This window comes from Nannospalax galili, unplaced genomic scaffold, assembly GCF_000622305.1.
Source record: "Nannospalax galili isolate Female #2095 unplaced genomic scaffold, S.galili_v1.0 scaffold747, whole genome shotgun sequence".
Lineage (NCBI taxonomy): Eukaryota > Metazoa > Chordata > Mammalia > Rodentia > Spalacidae > Nannospalax > Nannospalax galili.
The window spans coordinates 1774761-1800335 of NW_008357686.1; the positions used below are offsets into that span (position 1 = coordinate 1774761).

At 48.0% G+C, this 25575-nt stretch overlaps 1 protein-coding gene across 10 annotated transcripts; it reads left to right on the top strand.

Annotated features, from left to right (window-relative positions):
- Zmym3 (zinc finger MYM-type containing 3) lies at positions 1–24799 on the top strand. 10 transcript variants are annotated; one of them, XM_008855577.3, is made up of 25 exons: positions 1–64; positions 8186–8874; positions 9844–9887; positions 10196–10268; positions 10708–11002; positions 11224–11401; positions 11750–11968; positions 12260–12410; positions 12618–12733; positions 12894–12980; positions 13091–13241; positions 13475–13647; positions 13863–14028; positions 14708–14805; positions 14888–15047; positions 15290–15402; positions 15542–15716; positions 15894–16040; positions 17813–17916; positions 18436–18604; positions 18903–19054; positions 19629–19743; positions 20897–21151; positions 22949–23066; positions 23170–24799. In XM_008855577.3, the coding sequence occupies exons 2-25, from the start codon at positions 8205–8207 to the stop codon at positions 23360–23362; spliced, it is 4122 nt and encodes a 1373-aa protein (XP_008853799.1). In that variant the 5' UTR covers positions 1–64; positions 8186–8204; the 3' UTR covers positions 23363–24799. The 10 variants fall into 10 exon arrangements, with proteins under 10 accessions (XP_008853799.1, XP_008853792.1, XP_008853794.1 ...); XM_008855570.2 differs by lacking the exon at positions 1–64 and adding an exon at positions 68–88; XM_008855572.2 differs by lacking the exon at positions 1–64 and adding an exon at positions 68–88 and having other exon boundaries at positions 10202–10268.
- The last annotated feature ends 776 nt before the right edge of the window (positions 24800–25575 follow it).

The window sequence follows — 25575 nt, forward strand, 5'->3', positions numbered from 1 at the left end:
GCTGCTGACCGCTGGAGCCTTGGGTTCGTGTGAACGGCAGATGGGGGACAAAGAGCGAGACTTTGTACGTTATGCGCATGCTTCAGAGGTAGTGTGCACGAGAGGAAAAGGAAGGGGGAGGGGAGCTAGCGGTGGAGAGTAGGGGGTCGGAAGGAGAGACTTCAACGGTCTAACGGAAGAACTGAAAGCCTGAGTGGTGGGAGGAGGAAAGGAGAGGAAAAGGAGAGAGGAAAATGGAGAGAAAAGGGGAGAAAATTCGGGCGTAGGCGTGATCTGAGAATTCCTGCACTGCGCCTGTGCAAGAAACAAGCCTAACAATGTCATTGTAGTCAGTGTGGCAGATCTTGCTGGAAAAAAAAAATGCCCCGCCATGTTTCTTTTTTTCACACTTCCTCATTAAAGCTTGCACCCTGATACCCCGTACCTTTCTAGTTTCCTCTCCTGCTGCCAGGGATGTTCGGGAAGTGCAACTGAAATGGTCATCGTTATAGAAAGGGGCAGGAGGGCAAGGGAATTTTCGACACTTTAATCTCTCTGTGATTACCCAGAACTGTAACCAGCACCATTTCCATGGTAACCAGAGAACCTGGTAGTCCAAACATTGCCGCAGTTCCTATCACAGAGAGAGATTCAACAGGTTGGTCGGCAGGGCAGTGCCAAGGACGTATATAGTGGCGGGTCACATCTACTCTATATATATCCTATAGGAGGCCTATCAGGTAATAATGACCTTCATTGTTTCGGTAATGCCTCACTCACCCAGGCAGTTAACCAAGGATTATAAGGTTCAATTGATAGGAATTAGTAGATAATGCCCACTAATTAATTCCTACCCTGGATGGTAGAGTATCCCAATTGGCACTACCTTGATGTGAGGTCACAGTGATCTATCTAGACTTGTGCTAATAAGATTCCTAACGGTGATGGGAAGGTTCTGTTGCTTATCTGTTCAATTCAGTAGCTACCAGCCGTATTTCCATCCCCTCTATGAATCTGTCTCTCTGTCTCTCTTACAGTACTGAAGATTAAACTTAGAAGACACATATGCTAAGCAAATAATTCCCTAGTCCTCATCAATTTTTATTTTGAGGTAAGGTCTCATTAAGTTGCCCAGGCTGGCCTTGAACTCCTCTGTAGACCAGGCTGACCTTGAACATATATGATCCACTACCTCAGTCTCCTGAGTAGCTGGGATTATAGGCCTGAACCACAAGGTCTGAGAGATGAACTTTTTATTTTACTTCTTCTGGGGGCAGAGGGGTAGTAACAGGGTCTTACTATGTAGTCCTGGGTGGCCTTGAATTGGTGATCTTCCTGCTGCCTCCTCCCTAAGCACTGGGTTTACAGGCATTTACCACCACATGAGCTTCTATTTAATTTTAATTAGAGCTCAAATTTAAATAGCCACCTATCTTTGGGCACGGAGGAGGCTGAGACAGAAGGATTGAGAGTTCAAGGCCAGTCTAGTATACTTGGTAAGACAATGGCTCCAAAATCAAAACACTGATTTTCACTGCTAAGCCTGCCCATTTTTCCTAGTTCTAACTCAGAAGCATACCTTTCCTTTTTCCCATTTCTAGCTCTTCTTTGGATACAGGCCAAAATCTTAAGTATGCTTCCCCTTATACTGGGCTTTCTCACTGTTTCTCTGAAGAACTCCCCCAACCCTTCTACACCTCCTTTAAGACCTCCATTGCTGACTCTGACTCAAAAAGCATAGCATCCTTTTTGTAATTTTTTGTTTTATTTATTTTATGTGTATAAATGTTTTGCCTACATGTATGTTATGTGCATGTGCATGCAATACCCACAGAGGCCAGAAGGGGACATCGGATCCCCTGGAACTGGAGTTACAGATGGTTGCAGAGACACCATGTGGGTACTGAGAACCGAACTTGTATCCTCTGCAAGAATAGCCAATGCTGAGCCATCTCTCCAGCTCCAAAATGCAAACAAGCAGATAAAAGCAATAAAAAAGAACCTAGGGTAGCTCTGTGGTAGAACAAGTCTTGGAAAGTACAAGGCCCCTAGGTTTGACACCCCATACCAAAAAGTACATTTAAAAGTGCAGTGGTTGTCTTCAGGTAGTAAGATAGAAGTGATTATCACTTATTTTTTATTTTTGATCTTATTTTTATTTACTTTTTGGTTTATTTATATTTCATCTATATGAGTGTTTTGCCCATATATATGTAAGTGCACTACATGCCTGCAAAGTCTACAGAGGCCATAAGAGGGTGTCAGATCCACTGGAACTGGAGTTATGGAGGATTGTTAGTTGTCATGAGGGTGCTGGGAACAGAACCTGGGTCCTCTGTGAGAGCAGCCAGGGCTCTTAACTGCTGAGCCATCTCTCCAGCTCTTATTTAAATTAAAAAAAAATTATTTTATGTGGATGAGTGTTTTGTCTGCACATAAAGTGCATCATGTGGTGTAATGCCCAAGGAGGTCAGAAGAGGGTGTCAGATCTCCTGGAACTGGAGTTACAGTTACATGTTCTTGGCTTATGTATCCTTTGCCCCTTCCCCCACATGCAGCTAAGGTTGACTGATTGGGTGGGAGGGGTAACTGACTCCCCCTCAACTCCTTGATGAGAGTGGGAAGGAGGTGTGACTATACCTTGCCAGACCCCTTCCTTTTTTTCTTAAAGGCTGTGTTTTCCAAAATCTCTAAAGTGAACATTTAGTCAGATAGAGATACAGATATTGAAATATGATATTTCCCTATTTACAGCACTGTGAATTGAACCTAGGGCCTATCAGGAGTGCTAAGCAAGTGCTTTACCATTGAAATATATCCCCAGCCTTGTTTCTACTCTTTCTTTCTTTCTTTCTTTCTTTCTTTCTTTCTTTCTTTCTTTCTTTCTTTCTTTCTTTCTTTTCTTTCTTTCTTTCTTTCTTTCTTTTTAATTTATAAAAGGAAGAGTTTATTTGAGCTTACGGTTCTAGGGGAATTACAGTCCATCATGGCAGGGAGGCGTGGTGGCTGGAGGTGGCTGGAGCAGGAGCAGCAGAAGCTAAACTCTCACATCATCACACAGGCACAGGAAGCAAGAGCTACTTTTTATTTCTTTTAAAGACTTATTTGTGGGGCTGGAGAGATGGCTCAGAGGTTAAGAACACTGGTTGTTCTTCAATACACTCATACACATAAAATAAAAATAATAAATATTTTAAAAAAATGACATTTGAGTGTGTGTGTGTATGGGCACATGCATGCATGCCTACAGAGGCCAGAAGAGAGCATTAGATCCCTTAGAGCTGGAGTTATAGGCAGTTGTGAGCTGCTCAGTGTGGGTGCTGGGATCCAAACTCAGGTCCTCTGGAAGAGCAGCAAGTGTTCTTAACTGCTGCTCCATCTTTCCATCCCCTTAATTTTATTGTATTTTTTTATTTTTAAATATTTTTATTTAATTTTTATTTACTTATGTATATGTGGGTTTGTTTATGTGAGTGCAGTGCTAGAGTTACAGGCTGCTGTGAGCTGCCCCACGTGGGCATTGGGAATCGAACTCGAGTCTTCTGGAAGAATAGTACAGGTTCTTAACCACCAAGCCATCTTTCCAGCCCCTTAATTTTTATTTTGAGATAGAGTCTCATTAAATTTTTCAGGCTGATTTTAAACTTACTCCATAGTCAGGACAGACTTTAAGCTTTTTGTCCTCCTGTCTCAATCTCCTGAATAGCCTAGCTTATATAAAGGCCTGCACCATCAGGCCCAGTTGAGATATAGTCTTGATATGTAGCCTTGAACTCAGTATCTCCCTGTCAGCCTCCTGAGTAAGTGAGATTATAGACATGTGGTTCCATGCCTGGCCTATTTATACTTTGGTAATCAGAAAAAAAATGTGTAACTAAAATGAAAGAGTTGAGCCAGGGAGGTAGTAGTAGAGTATGTGTGAGGCTCTGGGTTTAAGTCCCAGCCTGAAAAAAATGAAATCAAATAAAATATTCTGTAGATTACTTAGTTGGTTAAGTGGTTGCCTAGCATTCACAAAGCCCTGGGATGGAGCCCCAGCACAGCATAAGCCAGGCCTGGTGACCCATACTTTAGTCCTAGCATTTGGAAGGTGGAGGCAAGAGTATCAGAAATTAAAGGTCGTCCTTGGCTACACAGGGAGTTCTAGGCCAACCTCAGTTACATAGCAAGTTTAAGACTAGATCAGGGCACATGAGACCCTGATTCAAAAGAGAAAAAAAAACTTTAAAAAAAACCCTCACCCAAAAAAACAAAGACTTATTTCCAGAGTTTTAGTTTCACAGTAAAATTATGCAGAAAGTACACAGAGTTCCTGTATAGTCCCTGTTCCCACACAGGCACAGCCTTCCTAACTATCAACATTCAGTGCAAGACTAATACATTTGTTAGACTCTATAAATCTACACTGACATATCATTACTAACCAATGCTCATGGTTTGCATTAGGTTTACTCTTAGTATTGTGCATTGTATGAGTTTGAACAATACATACTGACATGTATCTACCATCATAATATCATGCAGAATGGTGTCACTGTTGTCAAATCTGGCATTCCTTATCATTAGTTTGTTGTTGTTTGTTTCTTTGAGACAGGGTTCTCACTATATAGCCCTGCCTGCCCTTGAACTTGCTTGAAGACCAGGTTGGCCTTGAACTCACAGAAATCTTCCTGCCCAGTGTTGGAACTAAAGGCGTGCACCATCATGCCCAGCCTGTTATTAGTTTTAAATACATATACGGGCTGGAGAGATGGCTCAGCAGTTAAGAGTTTCCAGTACCCACATGGCAGCTAACAACCATCCTGACAACCTCTTCTGGCCTCCATAGGCATTGCACACATGGGTAAACTTACTTAGTGCAGGCAGAACATTCATACACATAAAATAAAAATAGATTTAGATATGTATGTGTATTTACATATATGTATGTGTATCATGTCTCTATGTGCACATGTGCATCCTATAACACTCGTGTAGAAGTCAGAGGACAACTTGCAGGAATCATTCTTTCCTACTATGTGGGTCCTCAAGCTTGGCAGCAAGTGCCTTTACCTACTGAACCATCTTGGAGGCTCCAGTTATTGTTGTTGTTGTTTAATGTAATTGAAGTTTCATTTTTGGTCTTTTAAAAAAAGAGGTCTTGGCTCAAACTGCAGGTGATCCTCTTGCCTCAGCCTCCTTAGTGCTGAGATTATAGCTGTGTGCCACCATACCTAGTTTTTGTCTGTTTGCTTTTGTCTTTTTTGAGACAGGGTTTCCCTGTAGCCCCAGGTGGCCTAGAACTCACTATGGAGACCAGGCAGGCTGGCCTCCATCTCACAGACATTCACCTGACTGTCTCCTGTCCTGAGTGCTGGGATTAAAGCTGGATTAAAGGCCAGGCTTTTTTTTTTTTTTTTTTGAGACAGGGTCTCACTATGTAGTCCTGGTAGGCCTTGAACTCATTATGTAGACCAGCCTCGAACCAGTTTTTGTTTTGGTTTTGAGACAGGGTCTCACTATGTAGCTTAGTAGCTTAGACTGGTCTCAAGGTCACCATCTTCCTGACTCAGCCTCTTAAGAGCTGGAATAGCCCACTAAGCCAGACCAGGACCTACTCACTTGTAAGACACCACATTGCCTCTGGAATTCATAATGCACCAATTCACCCCTCACTCTTAGATGGTCTTTACTTAACTTGAAAGCTAGTAACCAAACATTCTACCACCAGAGCAGTCAAAGAGCCAGGCACATGTTGCAGGGTGGGAGGGGCAGGCAAATAAAAGAACTAGGTGTCCCGACTGAGAAGGAACAAACAGAAAATGTGAAAGGGAGGTACAAAGAAAGTAGGAGATGGGTACACAGCATACTGATTAGATACAGAAAGCTGGGTTTAGGTCAACCTACGTGGGGGAAAAACTTACATTTATCTCTGTATGTAGGAGAGAGCAAAGCCAACCTCAAGGCCAAGCCGGGAGCTGGGAAACACGGTTTCTGTAAAAATGTGGGTAAAATTCCCAAGGACTATGCTAGGAGGGGCTTTGTGTGGGAAAGAGGAAAGGCCAGAGGCAGGCTAGAGTTAGCACAGGGAGGGAAAAAAATTTCACGTTTCGAAGGGACTCCCTTCCTGAGCCTCTAGTATGTTAGTAAATGCTGTACAGCCCTTGGGAACTAGCCTGACAATGTCCGGAGGGCTTGTAAAGTGTTCCATTCTGAGGCCCAAGAATGGAAACCAGCGTCGATTCTTTTTGTCAGTAGTGCCCTAACGCTGGTAGCCTCTACCCCGTACCCCATTTCTCAAGCCTTAATCCTAGCCACACCCACATGCCAAGGACCATCCAGGTGAGAGCTAGGGAGTCTCTTTGCCTGAGTGCTCCTGGCAGGTACAGAGGCAGAGAGACAGAGACAGAGAGAGACGAGAGAGAGAGAGAGAGAGAGAGAGAGAGAGAAAGACTCAGTGAAATGATCCCAGAACTTAAAACGCCACCGAGGGAGGTGGGGGGGTAGGTTTGCAGGACCTGCTGGGGGTGGTGGTGGTGGTCATCAGGCAGATCAGGCAGTAACAGTTACTGCATAGGCGTTGTCACTGAGCCAGAGCCATTTAACTGGCACGGGTGGCTGGAGAGCAAGCTTAAGACACCCCGTAACTATGACTCTCAGACTGGTTAGGGGGGCCCCTTGAGGCTGCAGCCTAGGGGAGGAGGGGCACTTAAGGGCTGGGTCCTTGCCTCCCCCATTCTCCACTGTCACTCACTACCCCAACAGTCGCCTGGGGGGCGGGCCCCGGAGAGGTGGGGAAGGGGGAGGGTAATCTTGGCTGGCGGCTGCTGCATGGCGTAGGTAGGGACTGCTGAGGGGGGACGCGGGGTGGGGGGGCTGAACACGAGTGGGAAGCGAAGAGCGACACGGGGAGGGGGAGGGGACCGGGAACCATTTGAATGAGAGGAGGGGATCACGGGTACAGTGGGCTCCAGGAGGTAGGGCGGGCACGGGTGTGACGGGGGCCAGACACTTGAGCCAGGTAAGAGAAGCAGGTGCGTAGACCTGGTTTTTTTCCCCGATTTTTATGTCTTTAGTACAGTAGGCCCTTCAGTAGAAAGGGGGGCGCCGCCTTCCCCGGGGGCGGGCGTCAATGCTCCAGAGGCTAGCTTTTCCTCCTCAACTAACGGGGCCCGGGGCGGGGGCTCAAGCTCCAGCCCTAGTGACTGAGCTCCACTCCGCAATTTCCAGGCGGCCACTGGGCTGGGAGTCTCGCGCCGGGGGCCGGCGCTGTCTCGCGAGCCCCCTCCCCGAGCCAGCCAATAGGATTGTTCCGTGGCGCCGCCCGCCCGCCTGGTGCAGAGCGCTCAGTGCTGCGAGCGGCGGTGCCATTTAAAGGGGCCGCGACCCCTGTCCCGGCTGCTAGGGAGGGAGGTGGAGAAGGAGCGCGGGGCCGTCGCTGTCTGCAGTTCTAGGCTTGTAGCCGTTACTCTAACCCTGCCTCAGGTAGGGGTCGGGACTGATCAAGCCGAACCGAACCTGCAGGCGGGATCTCGCAGTAGCCGGGAGGGGGGTCTGAGGAGAAATCGTAGCTCCAAAATGTCTTCCTGTAAATGCCTGAGGTGGGGGGTGGGCAACAGGAGAAGGGAAGGACTAGGGTAGCTGTGGGGAAGGGAGACCGGGCTGAGGAAGTGGTCCACCCTGAAAGGTAACTGGCGCGGGAGGACGGTTAGGAAGGGCAGCTTGTGGGGGCGGGGAAGGGCTGAGGGAGGACCTGGCACCGCGGGGAGGGGCGGCGGGGCTAGACAAGATGGGTAGAGACGAGACCTGAAGGGTCTCTCAGAGCGAGTGGAGAGACCAGGGACTTAGGTCGCGGGGGCGGGAAAGGCTCCGGGCGGGGGCGGCCAGAGGAGACTCTGAGGGGGCGTTCAGTCCGAGTTAGGGGGGTGAGGGCTAAGGGGGGAGGGCTCTGGGAGTCTCGGTGGGGGGGTGTCGGGAGGGTAGGAGACCAATTGCCTTGGCGAGTATGGGCACCGAGCCAGGGCGGGGAACGCCACTCTCTACAGAGGGCGCTGTGTGTGTGGGGGGGGAGTGGACATGGGGACTGAAGCCTGTGGAAATGCCTGTCGGTTGTGGTGGGTGGGCTGCTAATGAGGAATTCAAGTGGATGACGGGGTGTGTCCCATAGCTTATAGAAAAAATAATTCTGGCTAAGACCACCTCTACTGCCTCCTCTTCTAATCTGCAGCCCATATCCAGCCATCCTCATGGACCCCAGTGATTTCCCCAGTCCATTTGACCCATTGACCCTTCCAGAGAAGCCCCTGGCTGGAGACCTTCCAGTAGACATGGAATTTGGAGAGGATCTGCTGGAATCTCAGACTGCCCCAACTCGAGGATGGGCTCCCCCTGGTCCGTCTCCATCCTCGGGAGCCCTAGACCTGCTTGATACCCCTTCTGGCCTGGAAAAAGACCCTGGAGTAGTACTGGATGGAGCCACTGAGCTGCTGGGGCTGGGGGGGCTACTCTATAAAGCCCCCTCACCCCCAGAGGTGGACCATGGTCCTGAGGGGACCCTAGCCTGGGATTCAGGGGAGCAGACCCTAGAGCCTGGACCAGGGGGCCAGACCCCTGGGGTGGTGGCACCTGATTCAGGGGCTGGGGCCAGTCCTTCTTCACCTGAGGGTCTATTAGAACCTTTGGCTCCAGATTCTCCAATAACCCTGCAGTCTCCCCATATTGAAGAGGAGGCGACACCCTCTATAGCTAGGAGGAGAAGGGGTTCCCCTGGGCAGGAGGAGGAGCATCCCCGAGGGCAGCCACAGAGCCCAAATGCCCCCCCTAGCCCTTCAGTGGGGGAGACTCTGGGGGATAGGATCAACAGTTCTCAGACCAAACCTGGGGGCTCTAAACCTGCTGCACATCCTTCCTTACCAGGTAGGTTGTCTAATCATCTGGAGGGGGCTGGGCGGAGGGTGGTGGTAAGAAGGGCTGGCTATGTGCTCAGGGAAGTGGAGGAGGGAGGGCTGGAGGGTGGAGAGATAAGAGTATGGATATGTATGGAAAAGGATTTGGGGTTTTGGAGGGAGGAGTGGGGGTGTGGTGAAGATTACAGAAAATAGGGGTGGGAGGGTGGAGGGGGGCTGTGCAGGATGAATGGGGTAGTTTGAGGGAATGAGTTTGGCAGAGGTTCCATTTTTTTGTATTCCAGTGGGCTCTTGGTACCCAGATCCTACCTTCAGGATTTGAAGGAAAACAGCAGGCTTTTTGGCTCTTAAGATTTTTTCCAGCTGTTTGGTTCTATATAGCAGTGGGATTTCTGGGATTGATGGATGGTACCTAGGCTCTGAAGTCTCTAACTGCATACTGATTTCAGGGGAATGGTAGAGAGACAGGATCTAGGATTGCATCTCTGATAGGGGAGGGGCAACCTAGACCCCAGGCTCCAGTTTCTCCCCTGATCTGCCTACTGGCATCCTTCCTCTAGGTTGTGACAAGGGTCTCCGGATTTATATGACCACCTGAGTCCAGGCGGAACCTACCCATGCATTGATGTTTTCTTTTCCTCTTTCTCCCTTTGGGTGGTTACATTGGTTTTCTGGGTAAAATACAAATTCCCCATGAATAGTGTGTATGTGTTCTTACCTCCCAATGATTGGGACAGAAAGCTGTTGGAAGGGTAAGATATGTATTTCTTTAATGAAAAATAGCTACACACATTACCCTCCCCCCTCTTAGTACAGAGCCTGAGGTAACCCTGAGAGGGGCCCCCAGAAGCCACAGGCACTTGAGTTTTCCCTTTCAATTTTGAGTAAATTCTTCCTCTGGAATGGAGGTGGGGGTTGGGCCTGGAGGAGGTGGCCAGGGCAGGCTCAAGATTTAGGCTGCCTTCTGCTTCCTTTGCAGGGGATGGCCTGACTGAGAAGGAGAGTGAGAAGCCGCCTGAGAGGGTGAGGGGGGCAGGGGAGAGGGCTTGGAAAGACTCTGGTTCCCCCTGTAGCTCTGGGAAGGACAGACCCTTCATTTCCCTCCCAGATGTTGTCATGGGGGCGGGGGTGCTGTAAGAGTCAAAGAAAGGAGGGAGCTCTTGAGTCTCCTGCTTTTTAAGAATGAAGTCCAGCCCACTTTCCCCCTTTTAAGGGATGGGCCAAGGGTCCCAACTCTCCCTTCCCCCTCCTGTCTCCCATCCCTCCCCAAACCTTGTACTCCTGTTAGCCTGCCCCTGGTGTCAGTTTTCCTCCCTGCCCCTGTTTCCAAGGTACAGAAGAGAAGCGAGCGCGTTAGAAGAGCAGAACCTCCAAAACCTGAGGTTGTGGATTCCACTGAGAGCAGTAAGTAGGATTTGAGGAAGTGTGACCTGGGAATTCCACGTGTGAAGAGCTGAAGGTGGAATTATGACAAGGCATAGATCTTCTGGCTCCTGTAGTTCCTGTCTATGCAGAGCCTGAAGTGCTTGTCTCTGCTATTGGTTGGCATGGGAACCAGGGGCAGTGGGAGAAATTGAAAACAAGAACAGTGAGAGTGGAGAGTTTCCTGTTTCAGCTCTGACATCTCTGTCCCCTTTCCTTTCCTGAAATATTGTAGGGTAATCATAGGTGACAGATACGAGTAGCTTAAGATACCAGTGTAATGGGGGAGGGAGTATAACAGCCAGAACAAGAGAAGTCCCAGGGATCCCAGGATCAAGATTGAACTAACTATTGGTCTGGCCATCAGATGGCTGGAGATTGGTCTAGTGGTCTTTTCTCACTACCCCACCTACTTCCACAGTTCCAGTGTCAGATGACGATTCTGATGCCATGGTAGATGACCCCAATGATGAGGACTTTGTGCCATTCCGGCCCCGGCGCTCTCCTCGCATGTCCCTACGCTCAAGTGTGGCACAGAGGGCTGGGCGCTCTTCAATGGGCACCAAGATGTCTTGTGCACATTGCCGGACACCACTGCAGAAGGGGCAGACGGCCTATCAGCGCAAGGGGCTGCCTCAGCTCTTCTGCTCTTCATCTTGTCTCACCACTTTCTCCAAGAAGCCCTTGGGCAGAAAGACCTGTACCTTCTGCAAGAAGTGCGTGGAGATCCTAGGGTGGGCAGGGCAGGAGGGAGGGAGTTCTGGGTAAGAGAGATTATATTGGTCAAAACTAAGCAGAATTGAGCTGAGAGTTAATTTAGGGAAATGGTCAGAGTATTTGGCTCTTTGGTCATCAAACCTAATCCTAGGGAGTGCAGGGGATGCTGCCAGACTGAGAGGGTTGTCCTGAGACTACTTAAACCTGTTCCTGTCTCCAGGGAAATCTGGAACACCAAGGACTCAGTCGTGGCACAGACTGGTTCAGGAGGCTCCTTCCATGAGTTCTGCACATCTGTCTGTCTGTCTCTGTATGAGGCCCAGCAGCAGCGCCCAATCCCTCAGTCTGTGGATCCTGCTGATGCCACTCGCTGCAGCATATGCCAGAAGACTGGAGAGGTGAGGATACTCACTGGGGGCTAATTTATAGAGCCTGGCCAGCTCTCACCTGCCTCTCTGGTTCTGGGACTACAGGGGGCCAGGCCCTGTGGAAAAGGGCTTTGGGCAGGAAAGGTAGCCATTATGAGGGAGCATATTCAAGCTAGAGCTTCTCCAGGATGTATGCAGCTGACCTTCCTTGCCTCCCAGGACCTCACCATCAACTCGGCAGCCTGATGCACAGGTTGGGGGGTCCTAGGCCCACTGTCTGCTGTAAAGGTCTAGGGTGAGGTGGGGTGTTGTCCTTGAATTGGGGTGGGCGGTGGTGGCCTGGCCTTAGTTCAGGGTGTATATGTGTGTGTGTGGCAGGTTCTACATGAGGTCAGCAATGGCAGCGTGGTGCACCGGCTCTGCAGTGATTCTTGCTTCTCCAAATTCCGAGCCAACAAGGGACTGAAAACCAACTGTTGTGACCAGTGTGGGGCTTACATCTACACCAGGACCGGGAGCCCTGGTCCAGAGCTCCTCTTCCATGATGGCCAACAAAAGCGATTCTGCAACACAACGTGCTTGGGGGCATACAAGAAGGTGGGGCCGAGGGAGTAGTGCGTTAGAGGGCTGTGGAAGGGGGTTGTGGTTCTTGGGTGATAAATAAAGGTGCCTGATGGGTCGAGGTCTGGGAAAAATAAAACAAATAAAGGGGGTTTCAATTGTATCTGTTATGTTTTATTTTTGAAGCTGGCTGGTGGGCACACAGGTGTTTGTTATATCATCATCTATACTTTTTTGTATGCCTGAAATATTTCATGTTTAAAAAATTTTAAAAATAAAAGTGAAGGGACAAATCCAGCCTCAGCCTCTCCTTTCCCATCCTCACAGAAAAACACACGTGTGTACCCATGTGTCTGGTGCAAGACCCTGTGTAAGAACTTTGAGATGCTATCACATGTGGATCGTAATGGCAAGACCAGCTTGTTCTGTTCCCTGTGCTGTACCACTTCTTACAAAGTGAAGCAGGCAGGGCTCACTGGTAGGTGCAAAGCCCTCTTCTCTGAGATCCCTGCTGGCCTTCCTTCTACCTCCCATGTTCCCCCTTCTAGAGTAATTCCTGCTGCCCAGCCTTAGCCCCAACCACGTCTTCCCATGGATTTTCTATTCCATCTCTGCCCTGCCTTACACCTTCTGTGTGCTCTCTCTTCCTTTCTCTCTTTTCTTTCTCTTTCTTTCTATGCCCCAGGCCCTCCCCGACCCTGCAGCTTCTGCCGCCGCAGCCTCTCTGACCCCTGTTACTACAACAAAGTTGATCGCACAGTCTACCAGTTCTGCAGCCCCAGCTGCTGGACCAAGTTCCAGGTACTCCAGAACCCTGGACCAGGGAGAAAGGGTGTGGCAATAGAGAAAGGGTAGGAGAATTGGGATAGGTAGGCCTGGGCAGAGCAAAGAGCAAACCTGACCTCTCCCCTCCCAACACTACACACACTTGCCCCCCCTTACTTGTCTTCCTTCCCTCCAGCGTACAAGCCCTGAGGGGGGTATTCACCTGAGCTGTCACTACTGCCATAGCCTCTTCAGTGGTAAGCCTGAGGTCTTGGAGTGGCAGGTAAGACCCCCTACCCACATCTTGCCACATGTGTGAAGGAGTTCTCACTTTGTTCCTATCAGGTGCAGATATCATAGTTCTGCCCTCTTTGCCCTGTGTTACCACCTCAGGACCAGGTGTTCCAGTTCTGCTGCCGTGATTGCTGTGAGGACTTCAAGCGGCTTCGGGGTGTGGTTTCCCAGTGTGAGCACTGCCGGCAGGAGAAACTCCTGCATGAGAAACTCCGATTCAGTGGGGTGGAGAAGAGCTTCTGCAGTGAAGGTAAGGAAGGGAGAAAAGCCCTGTTTCTCAAGGCCAAGGAGAATGGCAGAGAAAGAAGCAAGGCTCGGAAAGCAGTCTTTGAGGTGGAACTTTCTCAGGGTGCTTCACCCCATTTATGCTAAGACTTTGGACATGAGGGGCAGTTTAGAGGAGGTTCTAGATATAGCACTTTGAAAAGGTTGGGTCTTATACCTGTGCCTCTGTCCCCAGGCTGTTTTCTTTTCTCCCTCTAGGCTGTGTGCTACTGTACAAACAAGATTTCACTAAGAAACTGGGCTTATGCTGTATTACTTGTACTTACTGCTCCCAAACCTGCCAACGTGGAGTCGCTGAGCAACTGGATGGCAGCACCTGGGACTTTTGCAGTGAGGACTGTAAGAGCAAGTATCTGCTGTGGTACTGCAAGGTAAGGAGGGTCACCATATCAGAAAGAAGGCAGCAGGAGTGTGAACTGTTATATGGACACCAGTGTGGGCAGATCTCCAGGGAGGGGAGCCAATCTCTCCAGTCTCTTAAGCTGGTCCAATCTCCGAAAGGAGGAACATGGCTTACCATAAAGAAGAGGAGAGGGCCTAGCATATTTTAAAGAGGCAGGTCTGACCATGCTCTCAATACCCTAAGGCTGCTCGGTGCCATGCTTGTAAGCGCCAGGGGAAGCTGCTGGAGACCATCCATTGGCGTGGGCAAATACGTCATTTCTGCAACCAACAGTGTCTGCTGCGCTTCTACAGCCAGCAGAACCAACCCAACTTGGATACCCAGAGTGGGCCAGAAAGCCTCCTGAACAGTGAGTCTGGGACTCTGTTAGAACTGGCTTGGGCTCTTTTCATTCTAGGTCAAGCCCCTTCTTCCTCTGTTGCCTTTATCTGTTCCCCAGCCAGAGTTCCTAGTACTATGTTCTTTTATCTTTCAGACTCTGTGGGTACCTGTGGGAGTATTCTGGTTTAAGTCTTCTTGCAGTTAGAGCCTACTGATTTTCTGTAAGGATATAAAGTTTAGGGAGTAGTGCCCACTCAGGTAGGATGGGACATGTGGGATTGTGGTTAGTTTTCAGAGAAAGGGAAGTGTCAAAGTAAGCTTTACCTTTAGTGATACTGAAAACTGATACTGTTTCTAGAATGTTAGCTTGGCCCCTCAGCCTCTCAAGGGATTCTTAACTCCTGAAGGCTATCTAAATGGAAGGTCTAGAGTTGGTGGGGTTGTTTTTGGTTTTGTTTGGTTTGGTTTGCTTTGCTTTGCTTTGAAATGGTGTTTCATTCTTCTTGGTGGTCAGAAGCAAAGAATCTTCTTAGTTGCTGTTGCTGGGGCCCTGATAAGACCTGGGGTGGGAAGAAAGAGAAATCTTGGACTTCCCAGTTCTCTTTGGTCTTCCCATTTCTCTTTGGTGTGCTTCTTAATAAAGCTCTCCTAGAACAAGGGTGAGAACAGTTCCTGTAGAAAGAGCATTTATTTGTTTTAATGTACAGGTCAGTCTTCTGAGTCGAAGCCCCAGACAGCCTCTCAAACCAAAGTGGAAAACAGCAACACAGTGAAGACCCCAGAGGAAAATGGGAATTTGGGCAAGGTCAGGGCAAAAGCCAAGAGGGAAGATTATCTTAGAGGAGGGTACTGTAGTTGGCAGGACTAACAGTTTTTTGATTCTGCAGATCCCTGTGAAGACTCGATCAGCTCCAAGTGCTCCCACTCCCCCACCTCCACCACCCCCAGCAACACCTCGCAAAAACAAAGCTGCCATGTGTAAGCCACTGATGCAGAACCGGGGAGTCTCATGCAAGGTGGAAATGAAGTCCAAAGGAAGTCAGACAGGTAAGCCATGGGCTCCATGCCATAGGCTGTATTCCTAAGCCCTAGTCCTCCAGTCTCCCTATGTACAGGAACTGGACCAGGGCATTTCTTAGATGGCTATCTCTCAACCTTTGGCTCAAGGGAAGTTTTGTCTATGACACTGAACACATTTAGAACTTTTGTAGATGACAGATAAGCATCAGGTCCTAGATCAGATGTCACCCATCAAACAGGGCCCTAAAAGACTCCTTTCTTGTTTGCAGAAGAGTGGAAGCCACAGATGATTGTGCTACCCATCCCAGTGCCCATATTTGTGCCAGTGCCTATGCATCTGTACTGCCAGAAAGTCCCGGTGCCTTTCTCAATGCCTATCCCAGTAAGTGTCCTTGGCCTTCCTGACTGGGTCCTCCTTTACCCTTCTAGGGTTGAGACTCACCCTCTTATTTTTCTCATAAGCTGGCACCCCTCATCTATTGGTGTGATTCTTGGCATTTAGTTGGGATTTGTGCCTCTAGGTGCCTGTGCCCATGTTCTTGCCCACTACTTTGGAGAGCACAGACAAGATTGTGGAGACCATTGAGGAGCTGAAGGTGAAGATCCCATCCAATCCGTTGGAGGCCGACATCCTGGCTATGGCAGAAATGATTGCAGAGGCTGAAGAGTTAGACAAGGCCTCCTCTGATCTTTGTGGTATGCTGTGGAAAGCGGTGATGGTGGAAACGGTGCTTCTAGTCTCTGCCTGTGAGGGTGGGAAGTGGTGATCTTGGTGCTAAGTGGAATGGGGGGATAACTGCGGTCAGTCCCCTGAGAGCCTGCATGGGTGAGAGAAAGAGCTTCAGTGACTGAGCTGACTTTTCTTTCTCCCAGATCTTGTGAGCAACCAGAGTGCAGAAGGACTTCTGGAAGACTGTGACTTGTTTGGGCCAGCTCGAGATGATGTTCTGGCCATGGCAGTTAAGATGGCTAATGTCTTAGATGAGCCTGGGCAAGACTTGGAGGCAGACTTTCCCAAGAGTAAGTAGGATTTAAGTAGTGCCCACTAAGTATGGTAGCATTTATGCCATTAGGAAAGGAATATTTCTTCTGGCCCTAAGCATGACCCTAAACAGTGTTCATTGTAACCCTTAGATGGTTCTCACAGTCAGTAGTGTTTAGAGATAGCAAGACAGCACAGAGTACTGTTTTGGGGAGGTTTTTTTGGTTCTTTTTTTGAGGCAGGGTCTCATGTAGTCCAGGCTGACCTCAAACTTACTACTGTGTAGCTGAGGATGATATTGAACTTATGATCCCCCTCCCTCTTCCTCCCAAGGTTGGGAGTGCTGTGATTTATAGGTGTGTGCCACCCTTCTGGGTTTATATGGTGCTAGAGATTAAACCCGGGGCTTTATGCATGCTAGGCAAACACTATCAACTGAGCTACATTAACAGCCCTTGTTTTTTAATCTTTATTTTTTTTTTTGAGATAGGGTCTCACTATATAGCCCTGTCTGGCCTGGAATTCACAGAGATCTGCCTGCCTCTGCCTCCTGAGTACTAGGATTACAGGTGTATGCCAGGCTGGCTTGTTTTTAATATTTAGTTGTGTGTATTGTTTTTACTTGTGGGGGAAAAACCCATAATATGAAATTATACTGTTGTCACCATTTTATTTTATTTTGTGGGAGTGTGTGGGTGTTCATGGGTCTGTGGGTACATGTTGAGGCCATAGTAAAACTTTGAGTGTCATTCCTGAGGCACTGCCCACCTTTTTTTGAGACAGGGTCTTTCTCATTGCACTGGGGCTTGCCAAGTAGGCTAGGCTGGCTGGTCAGCAAGCCCCAGGGATCACAAGTGCATGCCACCATGCCTGACTTCTTATGTGGGTGCTGGGGATCAAACTCAGATTCTCATGACTACATGGTAAATACTTTATTGACTGAGCTGTCTCCTCTGTCCACATTGTCGCCATTTTTTTTTTGTCTTTTTGAGACAGTGCCTCCCTGTAGCCTCAGCTGGTCTGGAACTTGCTATGTAGACCAGGCTGGCCTCGAACTCACAGAGATCCACCTGCCTCTGCCTCCCAAGTGCTGGGACTAAAGGCATGCACCACCACACCTGGCTGTCACCATTTTTAAGTGTACAGTTCTGTAGTAATTTTTTGCATTGCTGTGAATCTGTTAATGTTCGTGTTTAATATAGTTGGATTTTTTAAATTTTGTGGTATTAGGAATTAAATCTAGGGCCTGTGTATACTAGGCAAGCACTTTACCACTGAACTACTTCCCCAGCCCTGTGAGATGCCCAGGCTGGCCTTGAACTCACTCCATAGCACAAATAGTCTTTGAACTTGCAATCTTCCTGCCTCATCATCCCGAGTAGCTGGAATTACAATCCTGTGCCACCAGGCCTGGCTTGTGTTTGGTGTTTTTGTGCTCTGAGCCCCTTTCATATAGCTTTACTGGTTCCTATTGAGTTGAATGAAGCTGACCAAGTGGTTCATCTTGAGTGAAGCGTGAAAGTAGCAAGAATGGGATGGGAGGGGCTGGAGAGATGGCTCAGTGGTTAAGAGCAGTGACTGCTCTTGCAGAGGACCCAGGTTTGATTCCCAGTACCCATATGGTGGTGAACAATCATCTGTAACTCCAATTCCAGGGTATTTGATGCCTTCTTCTGACCTCCAAGGGCATTGCATGACACGGGTGCACTTACACACGTGTAGGCAATACCCTCATACATATAAAATAATAAATGGGAGGGCTACCAGGTTGAGATACGAAGAAATTGATTTCTTCTTTCTCTTCTATTAGATCCTTTGGACATCAACCCAAGTGTAGACTTCCTTTTTGATTGTGGCCTGGTAGGACCTGAGGACGTGTCTACTGAACAAGACCTTCCTCGAACTATGAGGAAGGTGAGGAGTGGGTTACTGTAGTCACAAAAAGAAAATGGGGGCTACAGACATGGGTCACCAGTTAAAAATAATGGCTGTTCTTGCAGAGGACTGGGGTTTGATTCCCAGCACCCACATGGCAGTTAATAACCGCCCATAACTCCAGTTCTAGGGGATCTGATGCCTTCTACTGGCCTCCATAGGCATTGCATGACACAGGTGCACTTACACATATGCAGGGGATACACTCATACACATAAAATAATAAATAAAATATTTTTAAAAGAAAATGGATATCTGAAGGGATAGAGTTGCTCTATAGCCAGAAAGCTTAATTTGACCTTCCCTGGCCTCCTTTCTCCAACGCTAGCCAAACTTGACTCTTTGCCCAGTTCACAAAGTCATATCAGAGCTATTCTGGGTCTCTGTGCCATGGAAGCTCTTTGTTTCTACATCAGTGCCCCATCCGCAGTTGTGACTAGCTTCCATGGTACCCTGGCCTTGCCTTTGCCACCATCCTCCCTTTTTCTTCCCTTTCAGGGTCAAAAGAGGCTGGTGCTTTCTGAAAGCTGTTCACGGGACTCCATGAGCAGCCAGCCTAGTTGTACTGGTCTCAACTATTCATATGGTGTCAATGCTTGGAAGTGCTGGGTACAGTCAAAATATGCCAATGGAGAAACGAGCAAGGGTGATGAGCTGCGCTTTGGTCGTAAGTACTGGGGAGCAAGAAAGCACAGGGAGGAGGAGGGAAAGGGGAAAGGAGCTATGCGTGTGATCAACTGAAAATGTCTAGGAGTGAGGAAGGTGTGATCACCTGTCCTGTAAAGATGGTGCAGAATTGTAGACTAAAGGGACATCCTGTCCGAGGTTCAAGGCTGAGGGTTTCCTTTGTAATTGATGGGTTTGTTTGGGAGTTAGATGTGACGGAATGGTTAAGGTGAAGCTAAGTGAAATTCTCCACATGGAGTTTTCTTAATCCTGTCCACCTCTACAACATATCACTGCAGCCAAACCCATGCGTATCAAAGAGGATATTCTCGCCTGCTCAGCTGCTGAGCTCAACTATGGCCTGGCCCAGTTTGTGAGAGAAATTACTCGACCCAATGGTGAACGATACGAACCTGACAGTATCTACTATCTGTGTCTTGGCATCCAGCAGGTACCCCCTGAACACCACCCTGTTTTCCATCGCTTTCAAAACAGTACACACTATCCTACTAGAACTGTTTCTAGCCCGCTCCTTGTCATTTGTCTCTTACCCTGAAATAGGCAACTTGCCTAAATTTCCTATGACAAATAGAAAAAAAAAAGATGTCAATACTCTCATAAAATCAGTGCTTCATTTCAGGACTTTTGGTCAAGCATCAGTCTTCATTGCTATCTGGATCCCATAATTAAATCCTTAAATCCTTTCTTGGGGAAGGATATGGGGGCTGAGCTCCTTCAGTAGTTGGATACTATTTAGTTCCCACTGGGAGAGGTCAGCCACTGTGACCTGATACAGGGATCTGAGCATGTGAGGAACATCTCTGAGCTGCCTCCTCTTCTAGCAAAGCCTCAGTACATAAGCAGTGTAGGAGCACCTGAGGGAAAACATTCTGGGTCATCTAATCTAGCAGCTGCCTCCCATCCTCTTCTAATTATCAAGGACCATGCCTGAAGCTCTCCCTATCATTGTCTTTCCTTTAGAACCTACAGTCTGGCTTTATGTATGTCTGTTTTTCTTTATCTAGTATTTGCTGGAAAATAACCGAATGGTGAACATTTTCACGGACCTTTACTACCTGACTTTCGTCCAAGAACTCAACAAGTCTCTGAGTACCTGGCAGCCCACACTCCTCCCCAACAGTAAGGAACAGGGACTTAGCCACCCTTCCTTTTTCCAATACATAACTACAAGAGCCTTGTGCTGTCTGACATGCCACTCTTCACTAAGTGTTCAAGGATAGGAGCTTGTAGCTGGATGCCTCAGGGTCTCAAGCTAGAGGAGCAGGAGCCCATGCCTTTTGAACATGAGAAAGAAAGCCACATGTGGTGATGCATGCCTATAATCCCAGCACTGCAGAGGCTGAAGCAGAAGAATTTTAAGTTCTTCTGCCTCTACCTGAGCTATGTAGTGAGACCCTGGCATTTTAAAAAAAGAACATGATGCCGGGTGTGGTGGCACATGCCTTTAATCCCAGCACTTGGGAGGCAGAGGCAGTCAGATCTTTGTGAGTTCAAGGCCAGCCTGGTCTACATAGTGAATTCCAGGACAGCTGGGGCTACAGGGAGACCCTGTCTCAAAAAGACCAAAAAAAAAATATGATAATCCCAGCACTTGGGAGGCAGAGGCAGGCAGATCTCTGTGAGTTTGAGGCCAGCCTGGTCTACATAGCAAGTTCCAGGCCAGCTGGGGCTAGAGGGAGATCCTGTCTCAAAAAGAGCACGAGAGGGTCAAGGGTTAGATCTGAACGAGGTGCAGTGATATGTGCCTGTAGCTCAAGCTACTTGGGAGACTGAGGCAAGAGGATCTCAAGGTCAGAGTGGACTACATAAGGAGACTTTTTCTCAAAAAGAAAAAAAAAAGACTTGAGGTCTGAAAAAAGTCTAGTTTTGGGTGGTAAGTTAAGAAAGCAAGCAAGATGTGGAGCTCCTTAGGTTTAGGAGCATGCAACTTGAAGGTGATCAGAGAAGTGTTGCATGTGAGTGGAAAGTATATAAAAAATGCTTATTCTAGCTGGGCGGGGTGGTATATGCCTTTAATCCCAGCACTGGAGGCAGAGGCAGGCTGGCTAAGATCCAGGCCATTCTGGTCTGTGTAGGGAGTTCCAGGCCAACTGGGGCTACAGGAAGACCCTGTCTCAAAAAAAGCCCAGTCCTACAATGTAGTTTAGGTGTTAAGGTTTACATACAATAAGAAGCATGCAGTTAGGTGAGTGTGTACGCAGGATCCCAGGTTGGAAGAAGTGGTTGAGTTTGCGAAGCCAATCCCTTTTGTCTTTTCCTTTGTCCGTCACAGATACTGTATTCTCCCGTGTGGAGGAAGAGCACCTCTGGGAGTGCAAGCAACTAGGGGTCTATTCGCCCTTTGTTCTTCTCAACACCCTCATGTTCTTCAACACTAAGTTTTTTGGGCTGCAGACAGCTGAGGAACATATGCAGCTATCTTTCACTAATGTGGTACGGCAGTCCCGCAAGTGTACCACTCCTCGGGGCACCACAAAGGTGGTGAGCATCCGCTACTATGCCCCAGTCCGCCAGAGGAAAGGGCGAGGTATGAGGCTATCCCCCACTTTGCTTTTACCCTTTCTCTTTCTCCTGGTATTCTCACTATACCTGTTAGGTTGATCTGCTTTGCCACTAGCTTCTCTGTGTTTTCAGAAAAGATGAAAACAGCTAGTCATTCTAACTGGTAGACAGTGACTATTTCATAATAGGAGAGCAGTCAACTGCCTGTTTCCCAACTTCCATCATTTTAAGGCAGTTTACTTGCTTGCATTTGGAGGGGGGTGAAGGTGGACAGGTAGTAAGCTGTTAGGTGTGTTTGACTATCAGTGAGAGCTGAGAGTGAATGACAATCCTTTCTGTGATTCAAAAACTACATACTGGGGACTGGGGACATGGCTTGGTCAGCAAAGTGCCTTTATGAGCCACATAAACACAAGGACCTGAGTTTGGATCCCCAGCACTCACAGAAACCTGGGCATGGTGACCTTTGTCTATAACCTAGAGCTGATGGCGGGGTGATAGAAGAGACAAGTGGATCCCCAGAGCTCATTGGCCATCAATGTAGACAGTTGGTGAACTCCAGGTCCAGAGAGAGACTATTTCAGAATAAGGTAGAGATCCAGACCCAGTGAGAGACTCTGTCTCAGAATAAGGGTAGAGATTGATAGAGGAAGACACCCAGTGTCAGCCTCTGGCTTCAACATGTGCATACACACATGTGCATGTGCACATGAACCTTCATGCACATATGTACCTTCATGTACACATGTACAACACAAACATGCACTTACACATACAAATAAAAATAATTTAAAAATATGCATACCGGTGGAAAAAGGACACTTGTTTCCATTCTTACTGGCCCTGGAAGTCTATCCTGAGTGTGGGTCACAAGTTTCCCTCCCTGGAACTGTGCCTGTACCTAGACTGACGTACAGAGGTTGTGGCCATCATTTGTTCTCTAACCTGAAGGCAAGACCAAGCAAGACCAACCTTCCAACAGTCTGTTTTACCAGTTATTTTGTATAACTTGTGAGATTACCTTTTTAAAATACCAACTTGGAGCTGGGTATGGTGACACATGCCTTTATACCCAGCATTCAGGAGGCAGAGGCTGGTGGATCTCTGTGAGATCAAGGCCAGCCTTGTTTACATAGTGAGTTCCAGGCCAGCTGGGGCTACAGGGAAGACCCTATCTCAAAAAATACCAACTTGGGGAGCTGGAGAGATGGCTCTGCGGTTAAGAGCACTAACTGCTCTTGCAAAGGACCTCGGTTTGGTTCCCAGCACCCACATGGTGGTTAACAACTGTCTGTAACTCCAGTTCAGAGGATCTGATGCCTTCTTCTGACATCTGCGGGCATTGCATGACACAGCTGTTACACACATTGCATGACACAGGTGCACTTACATACATGCAGACAGTACACTCATACACATAAAATAAAAAATTAAAAAATGCCAACTTGGAGGTGATTATAAGCACTGTGTCAGGAAGAACTTGGGAGGGCAGCAGAACAATGCACCTACAGGCTGCTTGGTTAGTGTGGAAAACTGATCAGCTCTTCTCCTTTCCTTCCCTCCCTCCTCTCTTTACTTCTTTCTCTCCTTTTTTAAGTTTTCAGTATTGGAGCTAGAACCCAGAGCCTTGTGTATACTAGGCAATCACTTTTCACTTATGTACACCCCATCCTCCTTTTATTCTCCCTTTATTTCTTTACAAAACTGTATTTTGTGACCTGAGGCCTTATCTTTGCCCTGGACTGTACTCTGGACTGTGCTTGGGAGGTGGCTCATTGGGGTTGTGCTCATAATGAGTCTGGGTCACTTCCCTTCATTGCAGACACGGGTCCTGGGAAACGGAAGAGAGAAGATGAAGCCCCTATCTTAGAACAGCGTGAGAATCGCATGAATCCTCTCCGCTGCCCTGTCAAGTTCTATGAGTTCTATCTCTCAAAATGGTGAGTAGTTGAGTTTATTGGAATGAAAGCATGTGGACCTAAGAGGCCTACTTTGCCTTGTTACTGATCATCTGTTCTCCCACCCCCATCCCCACCATTGTAGTCCTGAAAGTCTCCGGACTCGCAATGATGTATTCTACCTGCAACCTGAGCGGTCCTGCATAGCCGAGTCACCTCTCTGGTATTCTGTGATTCCTATGGACCGAAGCATGTTGGAGAGCATGCTCAATCGTATTCTGGCTGTGCGTGAAATTTATGAGGAACTTGGTCGTCCTGGGGAAGAAGACGTGGATTGAGCCCATGTGGTACCTTGTGTCCATCTTTCACATCAGTGTCTGACCTGCAGGGTGACTGGCCCAGGAACAAATGCTACTCATTCTGAAGGACCCTGACTACGTCTTTCTACTCATTCATTCCCTGCCTTCCCCAGGAATCCCTAGCTTTAACCTTTGTCCATACCCCTTGAGAAACATAGGGCTCCAGTCTTCTGTACTCAGGGGCTAATCCCCCAGTGATGGGCACAAACCAACCAGCCCAGCTTTTTTTTGTTGGATATAGGGTCTCATTATGTAGGCTTGGCTGGCCTGGTTGGTTGTAGACCAGGCTGGTTTCAAACTCAGAGATCCGCCTGCCTCTGCTTCCCGAGGGTGCCACCACACTTGGGCCAGCCCATTTTCTTTATGTGTCACAGTAAACCCTTTTTGCTAGGGCCAGACTCTGGTGGAGTGTTAATAGCTCTGATGATCCTGTTGGCTTTGGGTTTCCTGACCTATATCTATGTAGGTGAAGCCCTGTGTTCCTAGGTCTGACCTAGGGAAGAACCCAGCTGCCTTCTCTGCCCTGTGACCCTCCCCCCTTTCTCTTTCTCCCTCCCTCTCTCCTCCCTCCTCTTCCCCAGTACCATGTGAAAGGGTCTTGTCTGAGAGATGTGAAAGAAATGAAGGGACCATTTACCTAAAGCACACAGCTCAGACACTCTTATCCCTCCTGAGATAATTGGTTGTTGGCACCCTTCACCACCATGTCCCTTACCCCACCCTGCAAGCACCACTCCTTGGTGCTACAGTTTCTAAAGGTTTTAAATGCTTTCTTTTCCTCAAAGGCAGAGAATGACTCTTAAGTATGGGGAGCAGATTCCTGTTGTGCAGACTCCTGTCCCCTTGATTTATATGTTTGTCTGTCTCTGCCATCTTAGGTTGGCATGAGCCATGGTGTCAACATGCTTAGCTCCCTCTGTACCTGCCTCCCTTTAGTTCTGTAAACAGAGCTCCAAGGCATAAAACTACCTTCTGGCTTGGATTGGGGCTGGGTTCCCTGTTCTTTTTCTCCCCCTATTATCAGAGCCAGGCCAGGTCATGACCCAGGGGGCCTGGGTCATGCAGGATGGAGTCTTTGGTCAAAAGATAGGTGAGGAGCTGTGGGCATGAGTCCTGTTCCTACTGCCTACATCTCTTTATCCCATCTTGCCTTTGTGAGCCCAGAAAACTATTTAGTGTCTGGCAAAGGGGGTACCCAGTTCTTTCCCTGTTGGCTTTGCTGTTCCCCAGCCTTCTTTTTGTGTTTTTATAACTGTCACCAGTTTAGCCACTGTTTAAATTGTATATATTGTACTGAGGTGCCTGGCCTGTTCCTTCAGTGAGCCATGCCCACCCTTGTGTTGTAGTGAGAAGCTGTTGTCATGACTAACCTTCTGTCTCTGGAATTGTTTGTTTCAAATAAAGAATTAAAATTGTCTTTTGCTTTTTCTGGGGGAGGGACAGTGGGGTTTAGAGGGAGAGCGATCTAGAGGAGTAACACCAACTGCAGATCTTTGAGGTATAAAGAAGTCAGTCTCTGAGAGTCATTTTTACCTACCTCATTGAATGAGTTATCAGAAATTTAATCGTTCAATTTAAGTTTTCAGGCACTTCAGAAAAAAAAATCAAAGCATTCTTTGAGGATTATCCTCAGCTACACAGCAAGTTTGAGACCAACCTGGGCTACATAAAACTCTGTCTCAAAAAAATATCTGTAAGGACTGGAGAAATGGCTCAGTGGTTAAGAGCACTTGCTGTTCCTGTACAGGTTTGGGTTCAATTTCCAGCACCGGTGGCGCTAGCAACCATCCGTAACTCCTCTGGCCTTTGCTCATGGTGCACATACATACATGTAGGCAAAACGTGCATACACATAAAATACTATACACACATATATTTATATTGGGCCTTTAATTGGCTTAAGGACCCAATATACATATATAAATTTTATGTGTTTCAAGAAAGACATTGATTCGACCAGTTAACCTGTATCCAGTAGGCTCCCAATCTAAGGGATCAACCAACAAGATCATAATACAGGCAGAATGAAGTAACAGGGCTATGGGAGAGCAGAGGAATAAAGAACCCCCTTCAAAGTTACAGTTAGGCTGTGTGAGAGTTCGCTAAGGAGGTGTCATTTGACTTGGGCCTCAAAGACAAACTGGGAGGGATTGGGAAACCACAGGTTTAGAGATGAGACTGCAAGGCCGGAA